Source organism: Battus philenor, unplaced genomic scaffold, assembly GCF_028537555.1.
Source record: "Battus philenor isolate CCGP_79_NKW_IND1 unplaced genomic scaffold, ilBatPhil1.0.hap1 SCAF_22, whole genome shotgun sequence".
NCBI lineage: Eukaryota > Metazoa > Arthropoda > Insecta > Lepidoptera > Papilionidae > Battus > Battus philenor.
The window spans coordinates 10594570-10614366 of record NW_027181685.1 but is presented as its reverse complement, the minus strand read 5'-3'; the positions used below and the strand labels follow the sequence as shown (position 1 = coordinate 10614366).

At 33.3% G+C, this 19797-nt stretch overlaps 1 protein-coding gene across 3 annotated transcripts; it reads left to right on the top strand.

Annotated features, from left to right (window-relative positions):
* The first annotated feature begins 315 nt into the window (after positions 1-315).
* PIG-B (phosphatidylinositol glycan anchor biosynthesis class B) lies at positions 316-13777 on the top strand. Of its 3 annotated transcripts, none has more exons than XM_068766913.1 (10): positions 316-381; positions 715-977; positions 1640-1865; positions 2060-2207; positions 3305-3433; positions 9672-9824; positions 10255-10356; positions 10539-10721; positions 11503-11731; positions 12957-13777. In XM_068766913.1, the coding sequence occupies exons 2-10, from the start codon at positions 723-725 to the stop codon at positions 13038-13040; spliced, it is 1509 nt and encodes a 502-aa protein (XP_068623014.1). In that variant the 5' UTR covers positions 316-381; positions 715-722; the 3' UTR covers positions 13041-13777. The 3 variants fall into 3 exon arrangements, with proteins under 3 accessions (XP_068623014.1, XP_068623012.1, XP_068623013.1); XM_068766911.1 differs by having other exon boundaries at positions 12945-13777; XM_068766912.1 differs by having other exon boundaries at positions 322-376; positions 12945-13777.
* Positions 13778-19797: the final 6020 nt, after the last annotated feature.

Genomic DNA, 19797 nt, shown 5'->3' with positions numbered 1-19797 from the left:
ATCTAACGAAGCTGTAAAAGCCGCAAAGGCTAACACCGCTTAGCAACAACCAAATAAAGTAGTTCACCAAGTCTCTGTTGAAATATAAAATAAACTAAGATAGCATAAATTGATTCGGGTAGCCAAGTTGGATTCAAGAGCCCAATACGACCGCGGGTGAACGAGTTATATAGAATTAACTAGTGCTTTTACTTATGCTTTCGCAAATAAGTATACATTTGGGTTTACATATTTTTGTATAAAAAAATCAATGCCTATATTTGTTAAAAAAAAGCTAAAAAAAAAAACGATGTCAACCATCGTTGGACACTAGATGATAATATGTCATCTATTTGGTAGTCTATGGTGTAGTTGCAGGCAGGCAAGAATATTAGTGGTGAGGTTAGCCACAAATTATTACGAAATAATTATTAATATTAAGATTTTTCTATATAATTAGAAATAAACAAAGTCATGTACCTTCACTTGTTCAGGCGGCGTAGTAATACAATCCATTTGTTATCGCATTCATTCATGTTTAAAGTTAATTAAAAGGACGCGTTGGTGGACTTATGGTTATTTTTGATAAATATTATTATTTTGAATAATTATTGGAATAAAGATCGGTATAGATGGATACTTAGATGCATATTATGATCTACTTAGACGAATTTTCTCATTAAATAATTGTAAAATTTTTGCGACTATTTTTAACTAATGTAACCTCTTGTTTAGGCGGGAAAATGTCTATACCTAACACGCTGCAGGCGCTTGGCGCTATATTTGTCGTAAGGATTCTATCGGTGTTCTTAGTGCAAACATATTATGTGCCCGATGAATATTGGCAAAGTTTGGAAGTTGCCCACAAACAAGTCTTCGGTTATGGAGTATTGACTTGGGAATGGCAAAAAGGTATCAGGAGTTATCTGTACCCTAGTATTTTTGCTGCATTGTACGCTGTTTTGAAATTCACCGGTCTCGATTCTCCTGAAGCTGTGGTATGTTAATGTTTATATTTTTATTACATTAAAATAAATAACATTAAATTTGTATATCGGATTTATGGGTTTTTATCTATAGACATATTAACATTTCCAATAAATCATATATTACGTATTGGGACATATTTACCTAAATTTAAAGTGTAAGCTTAATATGGAAATCACTTCTGTAATGAATAAAAAAAACTTAATTGGATGATATTTATTTGTGTTAGATCATAGAATACTTCTGCTATAAGCAGCAGCTCATTGAAGCTGCCAATGTAATTTAAATAATTTTATTATGTGTACTATATATTTCTTCATAGATATCCCTAATGTTGATCACCAAAGTCAAATGCATCAATGTTGTATAGGAAGATTGGTTATAAGCTGCTGGTTAACTGACTGAAATTATTGAACTGTCACATTCCTATAGAAACAATAGATTAATATGTAAATATTCTAGTCTTGATCAATAAATTTTTACATGTGATTGGAATTCAGTTTGTAGCCTTTATATTGATAAATGATTTAGTCATTATCCCATTACAAGTTTTTACAGATGTAACCAATCATTAATTTTTGATAAATGGAATTGAATATGTTATCTATCAATACTACCTTTAATACACATTTACATACAATTTTAATACATTAATATAAATTATTTTTTTTAGGTTCTGCTTCCACGTCTTTTACAAGCTGCTATAAGTGGAATAGCAGACTACAGTTTCTACAAATGGACGGGCGGGCGCAAGTGGGCACTCTTCTTAATTCTAATTCCATCTTTTTGGTTCTACGCATCTGGAAGAACTCTTTTGCAGACCATGGAGACATGTTTGGTGGTTATCGCACTATCCATGTATCCATTTAAAGATGGAAAACGTGGTTATTATGAGAAAGGTATAAGAATATTCTAGAAATTCATCTGTACCTATTTTTGTTTTTCTATGTAAATAGGGAGCTTAAAAATACTACATAAAAAATTGTACAAAAATCTTTGTTAGTAGCTCTGAGTTGACTCTCTTGATCCCAATATAAATAATCTCCGATTCATTAGGCATATAATGAGAATCAAAATGCTTTATTTTTAACAGAGAACAACAAATGGGTGTGGCTTGCATGCATATCCACCTTTTTGCGACCCACATCAGCGCCGATATGGCTTGTGCTGGCAATCTACAATATTGCAACCACTAATCAAGGGAAACTTAGATTGTTGCTGGCAACTTACATACCTATTGGGTAAGTAGAGATATCTTATAAAATAGTTCATGACTTAGTCTGTTGATTTAATGATGACCAAGAGAAAAGTGATTCCACTGGAACGGTTTTCCAGTTTGTTTTATACCTATCAACCAAATAAATGAGAAAATTTTTGCCTAAAAATGGTTCACCAAAAATTATAATTATATGACTATAAGATTAAACAAAAAATGAAGAGATTCTTAGACCAATGAAAGAGAGTATCATAGTCCAGTGGCTTGTCAAGTTGATTAGACGGCTGCTGAGTGCTTCTCGTTTTGGAGTAGAGACCATGAACCTGGAAGACCAATATATGTCTTCACTCGAAAGGTGGACACATCACCTTGTTAAGATTGAAAGACACTGTATGATGAACACTTCCAACCAGTGCAATTGGAAATCTATAGAAGAGGGTGATGTCTACAAAACAAAATGCGTGCTAGCTTATGTACTTAGGGCATAGTGAGAGGGTGTTGGTCTCTTTTCAACTCCTAACCACCACTACCCTGTGTAAGACCAGCTCACTGCAGCTTGTGGTCCTATGCTGGATAAGTCTGTTTGCACATGGATACAAAGCATAATGTAACATGCATACACAGACAAGCATGTATCTCACATGGATGATATTCTGTTCGGAATAATAAAAATGTTTTCATGTAGGTGTCTATTATAATATATGTATATATAGATTTTTATTTTTTGCGTATTAGTGTTTTGTGGTATCTTAAGTTATATAAACACACACATATATACATTTTGATTGTACCCTTATGGGTACCATATATACATTTTGATTGTACCCTTATGGGTACAATCAAAATGTATATAAATTCTGTACAACAAAAGGCGGCCGCGTGACGTACACGTGCAAGAAGATCTTTATTAAATAACGGCAATCCGTCTCACAATTGTCTTCGCTCAGTCAACGAAAAAAACCACCATACAGAGTTGTGAAAAAAATAATACAACGGTATAGCAGTTTCGGTAGCATTTTATTTGTTATTTTTTTATATTCATGTCCATAAAAATAAGTGTAATACTATATTTAAATTTAATATTTTTGTACATAAATTTTTTAAAAAGATCCTTTTTTTCAGACTGACTGTTTTTGTTGCGCTAGTGGCCTTGGATTCATATTTCTACGGCAGATTGATCATTACTCCGTGGGAGTTCTTCAAGTTTAATGTTCTATATGATGTTGCCTCCTTCTATGGTACTCATCCATGGTGAGTTTTTTTTTATTTTTATCAACTGCATTTATTTATAACCATCATATTAATTATGAAAGCTAAGCTATTCATGAAGATAAACATTTGAATTCATCACTGCTGGTAGCAGATATAAATAAATATACATAGAACAGAAGAGGACTGAGTCTTGCGATGTGGTAGGTCGCGGGTTCGATTCCAGGGATTCGTCCTAATATAATTATTTTGTGCATTATTAATATAGGATTGCCATTGCTTACAAGCAAGTTTTCAGAGGATGGGCAGCAGCTTTCTCTACATACCATAATACCACACTGATATCCAACCCGCTTGCCAAGTGTTTCATGTATATCCCACCATAGATATCTTTAGAGAAGATACTTGTAGTGGGCGTCTAAGAGCTGACACAGCGTCAAAGATATGAATATAGGTAAATTAGAAACATTTAGAATTTTATTCTTTTATAAGCATAACATAGCAGAATTTTACATCAATTGCTGTGTTTATTAATTGTAATATCACATGTTATATAGCAGAGGTAGCCAACTTTTTTGATAGTGGGTCATTTTTCGAAATTTGTAATTTTTTGCAAGCCGCTATTGAATACGCATTTAAAACACGCAAAAGAATATTTATTTTCAGAAATCATATTCAATGAAGTTATATAACCAAAAGTAAAAAATATGTGTATTGAAGTCAGATATAATAGCACACATATATGATAGCACTCCTAATAATACTTAAGATGTCGGTTAGTTAATTATAATCGGTGTTTGGATTTCGCTAATTTTATCGTGGCATAATAATTATTATTATTCACACCAGTAATTTGTTTCGATTTACCAGCATCTGTGACATAGGTAATATAAATTTAAATATTGAAATAGTTCGACAATCAATCGGAGCCAAAAATAATCGTTCAAAGAGCCGCAGTTTGGCCACCCCTGCTATATAATATGTATGAAGAATTCATTTTGATACAGACCTTTATTAATTAACATGAGTTATTACTTTAAAACCGAAGATACTGTATAACTTGTACCAACTTGTTTCGTCGTCATCGTCGTTTCAGTCCAAAGACGCTCAATAGAAGTAATAGGCCTTCGCCAAAGATATCTATGTGGGATATACCTTCATCGCCAAGGTTAGCAGCAGAGTTGGCGATATCGCAGTGTGGTAATATGGAACTCAGAGGACGCTGCTACTCATCCTCTAGAAGCTTGTTTATAAGCAGTGGTAATCCTTTATAATTAATGCATAAAGTATGAACTATATAAGATTAATGTATTATCCCGAGGATCGAACCTGCGATCGTAAGTCGCAGTCATTACCTAATATTTTAGTAGGATGTATTATTCTTGAAAGAAAATTTATTATTATGAAGTTTTTATTAAATTATAATTTCACTTGATTTACGCTTTTTTAACTGCATTCATTTTGTTAGATTTTGATGAGAAAGTCGTCAAATTTACTCACTGAACAAACTGCAGTTTTTAAATTGGTATTTTGTATCAATAGATACTAGACTAGAGATGTAATTTTTAGTTATTTACTTGTGACATCTAATATATTAGTTTAGAGGTGAACAATCTTTCTAATCATTGGACCAATTCAAACTTGAAAATTTTTTTGCGAGCCGCACTTAATGATTTACTTAACTTTATTTTTAATAAACAATAAAAAATGTACAAATTTTATTGAATAACAAAAATAAAAAGAATATACTTGAAAATTTGCACCGTTTTTTTCGATATGCGCGGTGTTTTAATCATGCAACAGTTTTGATCAGTGGTTATTATTTCGGTTTAGTTATTTCTTAATTTTTTACAACATAAAGTCAAATAATGAATAGTGATAAAATAAATACGTAGTATATCACGGGACGTGTCAATGATTTTGATAATATGTAAACAATCATTGCATCAAAAATATTTGCATAGTCATCGTGACGTCATTCACATTTTAAAAACTTGATTTCAATTGTATTGTAGGTGAGAATAGATAAATGTAAATTATATGTAAATGTAAATTATGTTCTAATACGGAAACACTATTTGTACGTGACGAAAAATCCTAAGTGTTAATATTAACAATATATAGCAGGGGTGGCCAAGCTGCGGCTCGCGAGACATATGGCTCTTTGAACGATTATTTTTGGCTCCGATTGATTGTCGAATTATTTCGATATTTAAATTTATATTACCTATGTCAGCTCCTGGGAAATCGAAACAAATTACTGGTGTGAATTGTTATTATTATAATATTATTCCACCATAAAATTAGCGAAATCTAAGCACCGATCATAATTAACTAACCGGCATCTTAACTATTATTAGGAGTGCTGTCATATAAGTGTGCCATTATATCAAACTTCAATACACGTTTTGTACTTTTATATAAATTATTTTAATAAATATGACTTTTATAAAAATACATTCTTTTGCGTGTTTTAAATGCGTATTCAACTGCGGCTTGCAAAAAATTCCTGATTTAAAAAGAATGGCTGGCACTATCAAAGAGCTTGGTCACCCCTGATATATACATATATAATGTATATTCGCGATGCTCGAAATTTCTCTACGAAATTGAATCGCCGAGTAAGCCTAGCCCAGCGTGTTGGAAGGTTGAAGTGGCAGATATTATGCCACTATAGATGGCAGCTGGGGCTTCAAAGCTCCGGTATGTAGACCACGGACCAGTATAGCAGACAGATTACTATATCAAGGTCGTCAGTAGACGCTGTATGTTGGTCGCTTTCATCCGGTTCAGTTGGAAATCTACGGGGGAGACATGTCCAGTACTGGACTTCCTCCGGCTGAAATATTAATGACATATGCTTACAAATACACAATAATTCATGATTATAAACTATAGTAGAATGTAGTTTAAATGACATTGAAAATTACAAAAAGCGTTAAAAAATAAAAATATTGTTTACGTCATGTTGAATTGCTCTGTTATGTCTGTTATCTATTGTTTTACGAACACTTTTATCATATAGGAAACCGTTGTGAGTTTTATCTACATTTTTATTGATTTTGAATTTAAGTTGAAACATGTTTGAACATGAACGAACTGTTGACAAGCGTCAAGTGTGGTTATTTGTACGTGCATATATGGCGTTTGATTATAAGTCGATTGCCTATCTGTGAAGATAAATATGCACCTGATTACCAATCGATCATTGTTTTTGATTGTCCGCATAATATGTCCTGATATTTTAGGACAATTAAAATGCCGCTCGTATACATTTATTAAATTGTATAGGTATCATCTTTCGTGTAGCTTGAGAATTCTTTCCAGAAACTTCTCGAAAACAAATTTGTGCAAATGGGTGCGAAATTTTTTTTCCATTTTGTAACGTTGTTTTGGAAAAGGTGGAAATTTGACGGCACAAGGTCTAGAAAATACGGTGGATGGCGTAAGACATCCCAACCAAATTCCAACAATTTTTACTAAGTCCTCAAAGACATGCTGTAATGCATTGTCGTGATGAAACACACTGTCCATCCGATTCGCAATTTCTGGTTGTTTTTGTTCAATTGTCAATTTATGTAGTTGAGAACAATACTTTTATGAATCTATACTTTCATGATTTAGTAAAAGATCAAATTATTAGACTCCTTTCCAATCCCACCAGATACAGAGCTGGGCTTTGGGCTATGGACTGTCTGAAGTTGTCCAAGGCTAAAGGTGGTTCATCAAGCTTTCCGCAGGAGCTTTTAAGCTGAACATCATTATAAATTATTCATTTCTCATCCCCCGTCAATAATTGCTTTAGAAATGGCGTCTTCTCATTGCGCTTGTAAAACATCAAGACGGTATGTACTGCCGTAGATATGTTTCTAAGCATAACGGTATGATCGTGTAAAGTTGATTTTGATTTATATATCATTTCTGCTAATTAACGTAGTGTCGTGCATGGGTAGTTCTCGATTTATATTCTTCATATATCTTCACCTGTGGTGAACGGCCTACCTGGGCATTCTTGATCTTTCAAATCGAAAATAAGCCGAGCAAATCACTTCAAACAAAGCATAGTTCTTATGACTAACAGCATCCTCGTCATAAACACCGCAAATTATTTGCCGATTGTCTGGCATTTTCGCCGTTTCGTAAAGATAAAATCATTAAATACCGATAATGCACTTTATTTGCCACTATATTCTAAGGCATACAAAACTGATAAAAAGCATCGGTAAAAATCAATCGTAACCATATCTTTTTTTCCAAATATGACTGAAGCTATCTCTTAGAATAAGTAATAAAGTAAGCATGTCATTGTTTTTGCAATAATTGTGGTATATACAGGCACACGAACTTTTGCGGACAACCCAATAGATAGAAGCGTTGACGAAGTTTCCGCCACTTCTCCCAGTGATAAAGCTTTCCGAAGTGATAGTAAAGCTAGCCAGGTTACCGATCAAGTTGAGCTTCAACCTTCTCAGGCGCTAAGCGGAATGTTAAATGGTTATTATCGACAAATCACAACCCAGACCAATGTCAGTTGGTGATCCGCCGCACGTATGTCCAGGCCTTGTGGTGGTGCACGAAGTAAATTACGCTTGTTTAGTATTACGGGTAGGAAACTGCAGTTTTATTGTAAGGAGTTGAAGCACGAGGAGCGCTGTTAAAACAACGGTAGTATGTAAAGGCGATCCCGTAGTTTTAACAAAGGAGTCGAAGAAGACGGCAGAAGTTCGATATAACCCTGTCGTTACCTTCGCAGTGGAGAGGTGTCCCATGCAGAATTTCCTCACGGGAGCAAAACAAAAGACCGAGGGTCATTAAGCCCTTAAGTCTTGTTACTCCCTGAAGTTTTTTGTTTGTCGGTTTCCTAATCTGCTGAAATTGTATATACCGGCCCCAGGGAGCCCCCAAACATGACTGTCTTAATATAGGTTTCAGGGTAAGCACCCTCTGCACCTGGTCAAAAAATCACCTGCCAATAGGTGATAAGGTATAGATGTTCATAAAAATAACTTAAGTTCTAATAATAAGATATGTACTTCCGAATTTCAATAGGAAAGTAAAGAGAACTTATTGTTCAGTTTTTATACGCTAATCGCATTACAAACTTATTCCTTCACATTAAAAAACATATAAATATCTATTTAAAATTTTTTAATTATTTCTATAATACCAAAAAATCTGGTTTTTTATTAACATTGATTTAATGTTTTTATTTCTTAGTCAAAAACATTTGTTTTTACGTATCACTATTAATAATTCCATTTTTGGGACACGAAAACTAAATATTTTTGTATGATCTTAAGTCTGTCACTGAACGTAATATGCGAACGTGTGTGAGAGTGTTGTACAAATTGAGTGAACGAAAGAATGAGAGGGGTGGCAGTACAAGATGAACGTGTGAAAGAGATGGCCGAGGTGACTGAGCAACACCGTATACAGGTTCATTGTTCATAGGTGTAAATTCATGTGTTATATGAGTATAAATATATATTTTGAATCAACCTGTATAAACTGATCACTCGAAAATATTTCACATTCATTCATTTTTTAACATTGTAATGTGACACTTAATAACTTTAGTTAGTACTACGTCTACAGGGACAGATAGGAAACAATAATTAATTTTAATTTGTGGTGATCCAAAATTTGAAACGCTTTTTCTTACTATGCCATCATGTTTTTCATTTCTGAAACCTTTGATTTTTCCCCCCTTTAGTCAAGCCTTCCAAGGAAAATACATGACAACGATAAACACGTGAATAAAACAAGGTCTGTAAGAATATTCGGGCTGGCCAGGGTTCTGCTTTAAACTCGGTGTTCCGCCACTAACAAAGCAGATGATTTATTGGCATTTTATATTATTATTATTTTAGAACTATTCTCACATATAGCGATTCCCACCAAGACCAGTCCTAGTGACCTCACATTCTCGTCGTCCCTTTGGGAACTGCTATAACCGCGCAACCGCGCGGCCGCCACCTCGGGGTGCAGCTGAGCTGAGAGTGCCGGACGAAAGGCGAATCTTCTGCGCCTTAAAACAGAAATAACTCACTAGGGAGGCAACCCGATATAAAACCGAGCATGCCCGCAGGCTCCAAGGTGGCATCTCCACCAGTAGACTAGGGTACAGTTGGCTAATCACTAGCTTACCCGAAATTAAACGATTAAAAAAACTGAAACAGTACATAAGGCGTACTATGGACGCCCTCTGCCCCATCTTAGGGATATAGGAATAAATGATGATGATGTAAGAATATTGATCGAATATGGATAATTGTTTCAGGTATTGGTACCTGACCAGTGGCATGCCAGCAGTTTTGACGTTTAACACTATACCAGTGGCGTATGCGGTGTATGTGGTGCTGCGAAGGCCATGGGAGAACAAGACTTGTCTGGTTCTGTTGACTGCGGCGGCCCTCCATATCTTTTTACACAGGTATAACTATGTATTATTCTTCACACACACAAACCTGCTCAGCATACCCCCGAAGTATATTTAAAAAGGATAACTACCTTTATTGATAATCTTTAGAAATTGCTTATTCACACAGAGACACACAGACAAACAAAAATGTGTAGAGATATAGATACATACAAAAGAGAAAGATACACATATTAGAGAGAAATAATACACATACAAAACATTGGGCTGATATACATGAGAAAAAGATATACACACACACGAGAGAGATTTGTACAAAATTAAGTGAGAGATGAAGTGAATAAAAAACACGCAGAGATGTTCATACGAAGACACATAAACTCGCAAGAAACTAAAGCATGTTTATAAACTTTTATGTGAATTAAATAAAAATATTGTCAAATTTCATAAAAGTTAAAATAATGGTTAATATATATCTTTTCAGTTTCATTCAACACAAGGAGTTCCGTTTCGTGTTGCCTCTGTTACCAATCTTCATGTACATTACGCAACACGTCATTGTGCCTTGGAGCAGGAAGGCGTCGAGGTAAGATGACCGTGTTATTTACAATAATTAGAATTAATTATCATGTCAGCCGACAGATGCTCACTGCAAGCCTCTCTTAAAATCAACGATGGCTGATCTTGGCTGCATCCAGCGATTGTCCATAACCTTGACCATATCATGGCCTACCCTCCTCTGGGTATTTAAAAAATGATCTTTTTCAGATTAAAGCTGTACGTGCTCGCCGGGTTGATTGTTGTTGGAAACGTTATGCCGATGTATTACTTTGGAACCATTCATCAGAGCGGTACACTTCAGGTGATGCCGGTGCTAAGGGAAGCTGTGGGTAACAACAATAGATCCTCAATTTTGTTCATGATGCCTTGCCACTCTACTCCTCTTTACAGGTAATTGTTTTATCACAACCAATCTTATAAAACTCATAAACTATTGTCATATTTAATATTCAAGTAAAGACTGCAGATTAATAATAACTTGGCAACATAAACTACATAAACTTAAAGCAACATAAACTTTGTATTGATTCAATATCATCAACTTGGCAAATCTTTCTACAGGCAATGTTCAACATACAATAACATTTTAGATAATGTTCAAGAATACTTCCATTGCTAGATATAAAGAAATTATTAAAGAATGTATGTGTTTTAAATGTTACTACACTATAAATTATCTTATAGAATATAACATACTGAGAATGATATGTTCGCTTCCAAATAAAAAAATAATATTTCAAAAACACTGTCCAGGTGAGTTTCTTCCAGCTGTTTGTCCAGGTCTGAGGCATTTAATCCAAATAGGTAGTAGACATAACTTGTCGTCAACAAGAGAAGTAATCTATCATACATTGAATAAAGAATATTTGAATTTATGAAACAATGTAATAAAAATGAGGTTGCTAATTAAAAGATTCCACTAATAAATATTTAAGTCCGGATACTTAACATAATTCTCTAATATTATCTTTACTGTTTCGGAAGAAAATTTCTATATGGAAATAACTGAGCCTAAAATGTTCATCTTGGGCCGGAAATATGACGCCCCTGGTTTAGTACAATACGGAATATACAATACAACTAACGGGTAGAGTCTATATAATTCTAATAGCTATGTAAACATGATTATGGCCATGGATCATGTTTGTAATTATAATACGATATCTTGCAGCCACCTCCACATTAATGTAACGACGCGATACCTGAACTGCGATCCGCCCCGTGTCCCGGGCGAGAGCTACGAGTCGGAGACATTCTACAACAACCCTGAGCGCTGGTGGAAGACAGAGTACGCTCAGAAGCAGACACCGAACCTGGTTGTCCTTTTCGACGTCCTTTACGGTCGCGTGGAGAACCTGCTCAAAGGATACAAGCTCATCCATGAATTGCCACATAGTATGGTAGGTCTTTTTACAGTAATTATTATAAGTATATAAATCTATTCACATAATAATGATTTAAATATTTCAAGATTAATGACACTTGCCAAGGAATATTTCTACCAAGATACATTTAATCGCTGAAGGTGGCTATTTCTTTAGAAATTTCTTTATTATCAAAATTGACTCAAGTTGAACATATTTTGCTCTTAAACCTGTATTCCCAGTTAGATTTTAAGTAGGTACAATAATTTTTGTTCTGCCAAATGACTGATGCCTGTTAATGTCTTCTTTGAAATGAAGATAGAACAACATGATATTTTGTTTCAAAATTACTACTTAATGAAATAATTACATAATAAAAGTTAGTGACATATTAATATAGAAGCAAAATAAGCCTGATTTTGCTTTGTTCCGGTAACCAGCCCATTGAGACAAGATATCGTATAATTATTATTTTGTCACACTAATACTAAAAAGGTAAATCATTGTAATAATTAAAGGATGGACTTCTGGTAGTTCAGATTTTTTTCATGTAATTGTTTTCCATTGGTACAATCAAAATGAGAGTATCATTAATAAACTTAAACATAACTTAAAACCCAAAATATCAACATAAGTCATATAAATGTACCATATGATATCTCAGTGAATTCCAAAGCATATAAATTATTGAAAATAACTCTGGGTTTAATTATAACATAGTAGCTTGAGAAATATAAGTTGAGAGGTATACCAATTTGGTTGGAACAAATTAAGTTATAATTACCATTGTGTTAAATATTCTCTAGCAAGTGCAGAAAAAATAAATGCCATGCCATGGCTTATCTGATTATAATATTTATGGGATATTTAGAGGCATATTGTGTGAACGCACTTTAGTATCAAAAATTTCTGATGCGAGTCAGATGATAAATTTTACTTGTTTGTGTGTAGGTAGAGACTTAAATAAAAGTCAAATTTCTCTCGTTAATTTATCTACTAGTCTCGCCTCCGTAATTTTTTAGACAAAGATAACCTTTAGGTAATGTGCATCCAATTACTTGATCTCAGCTTATAATCAATTAAAATTATGAATTGAACTTTGGTATCCAAAACAAGGTAATTCCATGCTATTGTTTGCTTACAATAAATACCTTTAATACTATTATAACTTGATCTTCCATTACTATTGAGTCTATGAGATTATTTAAAATAAGTTAAACTTTTTACATAATTTATTAAAATTATTTAGTTTTTTGAACAGCGTCCAAAAGACGAAGTCGGAGGGAAAGTCCTGGTGTTTGAGAAGAAGACCGCCCAACCGAAGCAGACCGACGAAGCTATCTAACGTAGCTGAATGAACAAAATCAAATAGCTAAATATTCACAAATTTATTAAAAATATACACTATTGTGTACACGACATGGTATATTTTTGAGTAACTATAAACATGGTTGTGTCAATGGATATAGCATATTGCTGTTATTAAGAATTAGCATTTATAATAGAGGCTATTTTGGAAAATGTAACTTATACAAATTTATCAAAAAATTATTGTTAGACTAATATTATTCATTCGACAACATTTGTATTTATTCGAAAAACCGAAATCAAAATATCCAATTTTTTGACATATGTCATCCATGACCACAGATTAAACTAATAAGTATCCATGCATAGATATATAATAATATTTTGGTTAAGTTATTACTTAAACAAAATATTATATATTTCAATTTTCGATTATTTTTGAAAAAAATTCAAAAACATTTATGCTAAAATAATGAAGAAGAATAATATATAAATGCTTCTCAATGACAGCAATCAACGAAAAAAAAATGTTTAGTATTTTTAAGAATCGAATTGAAAAATAAAATTGCTTAGACGAGTGGGATCTTTGTCTCACACTGTTTGTTCTGATATGAGGGCTGTAATAGCTCTGCCTGAAGTATTTGCCTTTAATGTATACGTTATAATTTATAATTAGTGACATTTGCCTGTATTAAGGCCAAATAGTTTCTCCATGTAAGTTCGAATGATTTGTAAAATCTTAGTTGCAAGGCATGATGTAAACTTTTCAAATATCTTGTGTCTTGTTTATGTTGCCCTGCATCTTTGATTTTGCCGCCAAAAAAAAATAGTTTACTAACTATAGCATACCTCAACTGCCTCATATGCTATTTGTTTTTGTTGTTAATACCACAAACATAAACAACTATATTACAACTTTTTATCAAGAATTTTGTTTAATTATATGTATACAACTTTTAAACTGAATATTCGCAATTTTTAACTTGATACGCTGGAAATAGTTAATCAAACTCACTTTTAACTGCAATTGTGCAACCAAATGAAAATAACAAATATTTGCATCAATTAATAAATGTAAGGAAGCGTTTACACATGGCTCACTTTTGTAATATACGTCTAAAAATTTTATTATTATCTAAAACTTCGTCATTATCTGATTGAATTCTAATGTTTTATTTTTAATCGCCATTTTGGCTTTTATTTATGATTTTACAGCTTCTATGTTTTTACCGCTATTTAAATAGAAATCAGTCCGAAAACACGGCTACTCATAAAATAAACGAACATTGTTAAACAAGTGAACACGTTCGCACCGTATGAAAGACGAATATAGACTAGCATTTTGTATTCATATAAACGCATGCTTAACTCTATGACTAACCAGCGAGGCAAGTGGTACATTTTCTGGTAACAAATGTGTCCGGAGTATAGTATAGTGAATTACAGGGTGAAATCTTTAAAGTATGAGTTTTATGTCACTTTTAAAATTGGCCATTCAAGCTTATCATTCATCCGTGTTTTGTGTTTAGGTTTGTGGTATCGTATGTTTAATATTAATTAGTTTTAAGTATATGAAACATGCATTTTTTATTTTTATCCATGACTGTATTACAGGAGTCCTTAGAGCGCTTTGAAATCATTTTTGCGCTAACATTAGCAGTCCGGGCGTGGAATCAGGGATGGCAAACCTGTGGCAACTGTAATAATTTTATAGTATATAGCAGGGGTGGTTAAACTCCTTGATAGCTCGAGACTTTAGAAAAAAAATTTACGACCCGTATTTAAAGAAGAGATTTTTCAAAAATACAGACATTATATTTATTGATAGCTAAATAAGATCACAAGTTAATGAATTGAAATTTAAAAAAATTGAACACATTTTATTTGTCTTGAAAATTGTTTAACACATGGTGAATAATATACAGCACTGGTTAGTTAATACTGATCGGTGTTTTTTATAATGACACGCGAGCCGCAGTTTGGCCCCCCTGGTATTTAGATTTATAGTTTTTTTTTGTTTATATACGTGCTATTGTAAAATATATGTTTTATATAACATTTCTGAATTGTTTCTTGTTTAAGACGATTATTTTAGGAATTCTTTTGCTAAAGATGATATGAATTATTTGGCGATGGTGTTATGAGCTTTGAAATTTTAAACGATATCTCGAAAAGGTTTGCCAACTCTGTAATTTTACGATTAATAGATATATATATATAATACGATTAACAAATATATATAATAATTTTCTTTGCCACCGATATATTCACAATAGTTTTATTTAGTTGTTTTGCATTTTTTTTAGCGTCTCGTTCCAATTGTTTTGTCCTTGAATGTTGTGTGTGTATATATATATATATATATGTATATATATATATATACATATATATATATGTATGTATGTATGTATGCATGTATATGTAATAGTTCTGTTCTATGTTTTGATAAAATACTGTAACCGTTTCTTTCTGGGATTATTCTAGAATGATAATAATGGTAATATACCGACATAATCTAAAGTTTTCCCGGGGATGCATGCTACTATTATATACTACTGGGTAAATGAAAATATTAAATGAAGGTTGCCAATACAATTAAGACGTGTTGGATGTTGGAATCATATATTTATTTCTAATTTCGCGTATATGCTAAATAAAAATCTGTTAAAAAAATTGACAAAGTGTAATAGACCTGGCCTCCAGATGAGCCCAATTGGACAGAAACTAGAATCAAATTGAACTCAAGATTTTTTATTCCCCGGAGACAGCGTTGAGCAGTAGTAGCCCAGTGGTAGAGGACTGAGACTTAAGATCGTAGGTCGCGGGTGCAATCCTGGCATGGAACCTTATATAATTACATATACAATACATTTTGTGCATTAAATAATTAGCGTCGCTTTTGCTCACAAAACAAGTTCATAAGTTGGGCAGCGATTTTCTCTTTGTACCTACTCGCTTGTTAAGCGTGAGGATTATGGTATATCCCCCCTCCCCCCCCGATATCTTCCGGAGCAACCCAAAAAATTATGAGTAATTTTTTATGTAATTTTTTTTAAATAGTTTATAGCAACATTTGGTACCGAACTTTTGGAACGCAAATAGTGAAACGCTGAATTATTTAAATATAATTTTTTATTTAATAATTGTGTTTGCAATGGAATTATGTATATCTTATTTAAATGATGTTTCCGTTTAGATATTCGTATATTACCTTGCTCAAGTCCAAAATAAGTATTGATAATGTAACGCCAACTAATATGCCTTCCTAGAAGACGTAAGATCTATAATACTTTAACAGATAACAGCGAAAGGGATCAAAATGTTTTAATTTTGGAATTAAAAAAATATCTGAGCGAACAGGCGAATTGAAATTATACTTGAAAAAACATTTAAAAAATATTATCATCTATTATTTTTATAAATCGGAATAAAATGAATAAATGGGAATTTGACAAACATCTTATGTATATAAATAATTTAATATACAAGTAAAAACAAGTGGCTATGTGTGGGCCATATAAGGCGAAGAAAAGTCGTATGCCCACACGGAAAATATATGACCTTGTTAAGATCGTATTAATTGGTCTTATTCTAAATTAATGAGGTAGGCAAGTAATGACAGCGAACAATTTTTCATGATAAAATTTTTTCTATAAATTTTTCAGTTGGTTTGATAAAGCATTGGTTATGTCGTCGATACGGACACTAGTATAGTGTCACTAAGCAATTATAATCATTTCGGGCATAGGACCTTCACTGTTAAACGTACGCCTCCACATATATTTCCTATAGGACCAGTCAGAAGTAGTGTGTTTCCAGTCTCCCTACGACCTTGACAAGGTCATTTACCCCCCACATGTTCACTCCAGAACTACAAAGGCCCAGCAGCCAATACACATATGTATAAAGCAATAGGATGCATAAAATTCGTAAATTTATATACATAAGACCACATTGTCGACATATGATTATGAACAGTTAAATTTCACTTTATAATTTTGTTATTTTCGTGTATAAATAATTTTAATGTGTGAAATTTTAATAAAGATTTTATTTTTAATAAATCCTTAACGCTTGTTTTATTTTCCTTTTGTCGTTTAAAAAATGTAAAATAGCTGTAGCGTTCACGAGAGAACGCTCCGTGTTACTGGCCGCTACGGCCATAATAAAAGTATCGTTATTGTGCGTTCGAATTTAAATTTCAAACTCCATTGGTAATGTAGTCGTTACCATTGTATTAGGGTTAGTCAAGATTTGTAAAAATGTAAATGCACTTCAATGTCACCGAGTTTTCATTTATAAGGAACCGTGCAAGGTTGGCGCCGGTGCTAAGCTTGGACTTTATTTACTTTATTGGAGATAAACAGTAACAAAAGGCAGTAAGAATTATTACTTTTTAATTATCTCACTAACAACATTTAATGATTTAAAGTCAAACAATGACAAAACAAAGAAAAACTAATAAACAGTGATCAAAGATCCAGCGCATTCTGCAGATCACACCGCAATAATTACGAGTCACAGCAAGCCGTCACGTTCCAATGAGGTTTAAATTGTATTGTGTATATTCAATAATTTCGAACGAACAGTATCAGTAACTAGACAAATTTTTTCAGTAACCTCAGCTAGTGCCATAGCATTATTTATATCACTGAATTAAACGTCAAGCTTTTAGATTGTGTAGACTGACGTCCATGTCGTGACAGGCTGTAAATGCCCCCGTGGTGGGACCTCTGTTTTGAAGATACCAGAGAGTGCCGATTTGCCTAATATCGTTCAGATGATACTAACGTATTAAAAATTGGAAAATGGACAACGTTAGACCATAAACATCTTCAGACACTCAGCAAAAACGACAACAACATAGTAAGTTGTTTTATCATCATTACCTACAAGATACAAAAGTAATCAAGCAAATTGGCACCTACATACTAGTTAAATGTAATTACAATTTGAAATAGAATATGAAAGCACTTTTTCTCCAGCCTATAATGATCGAATAAAGTAATATGTGGTGACCCGAACTGACGCTCCTAAGGCAGCACTGGAACTTAGCTACCATAAAGGAGGTTTAAAACATCATCTGCACCCTGCTTCCTGCTGTAATTTCGTATCCGTAAAAGCCAATAGGTCAACAGTTACTACCACAAAAAAAGCCTTTTTTGTGTGGAATTAGCATAAAAATATGATATTCATCAAAATATATCAACAATATGATACATGCTGTGGGTTCTGACTCGAAACACCACTGGTTCACAAGGAGTCCTTTATTCACAAATCAGATGGTCACCCTACTTTGACACAGAGTATACTTTCGCTTAGTCCAAACTTCGCTTCCAAATCGCTCGAGAAATCACTGTCCAAATACCTTGCCAAATAGTCACTTTTATATCACTGAGCGTAAATTTTAATCTTATAACTCGAAAAACAACACTGCTCCGTCGTCATGAGGACTTATTATTATAACACATATTACACTTATTTATATTACGGATGAGGTTCTTGTAAGTGCGAGATTAGTACTCGATTAGAATTTCCGAGAACCGTATACAAAAATTTATAAATAACTTCAAGGTCACGCGTGTTCACGATCCTAGGGTTCAGTGTTTATTGTTTAGACGGTTCTGTAACTCGTGCTTTGTAACAATATCATAAAAAATATCCGTCTAATTATAAAAAATCCAACTTAAATATTAAGTATTACCAAAACTTAAAAATCGACATCACATTCATTGGCTGTTAGGCGGTACGATGTTCGCCGAGTCAGCTAAAAAAAAAAAAAACTGGATACACTATAATAAATATTAAAAATCCATGACTGAAGTTGTTGCATTGACATGTGAATGGAATACGTCGGCCAATAACAATATCGTACGTCAAATTCAATTAGTATGTGCATTACAAACACCATTAACGAGAAGTGATGTTCTCTGTTCAGGTTGAAATATAAAAATATTGAAGTAAACTGTCTTTCCAGAAAAAATGCTTCTATTTAAGAGGTCATGCGGTTTTAGTGGAATTGAATCGGAATCCGTAAGCTATATTAAATCGAAATTCGAACAGATAAATGGTCGTTGGATGACGGCGAACACCATTAACTATTGTAACAAGCGTAATTGTTCAATATGATGTCGGTATTTACTATCTTGTTTGGGACAGGGTTTTTATTCCTATTTTATTCATTTTCTTCACGTCCTTTTCATGATTTTCTGTCATTCCTTTTAAGATCTATCTTTCATTCTACAATTTTCTTTTATTCTTTTCCATAATTCCGTTCCTAATTTCCGTTCATTCATTGCTTCACCCCCTTCGCCTCGTTCTTCAATATCCCAGAGTTGTCACATCAGTACATTTGTTTATGCTATTTCACATTTTTGTCCTCCTTGTAATGTTATTTATTACTATTTATCACAGATTACCATTTTTTAAGTTTTATTTTCTTATTGTTTAATTCTAGTTCTTCCTCCTTTTTACTTGGTGGCTTAACCGACCTGTAATTGTTTTATTTATGGTTAAGGTTAGGTCAAGGATGTTTCCATGAATGGCTAGATCTACTTGATGATCGCAATACAGATTCTACCCCGGGTTGTACTCGCTAAGATCGCAAGCGGGGCGCGTTTCCTACCACACCGAAAGGGCCTGTGTTAAATGATGCGCTTCATTTTGTAGTCGAATTAGCTGTTGCGATTGTGACGCCGCGTGTAGTATCCTGAATGTTTGAGAAGATTTTATTGTTACTGGAACCTCTGAGAACGGATCAACCAGAGTGTTGCCTGCTGATTTAGAGGGGAAAG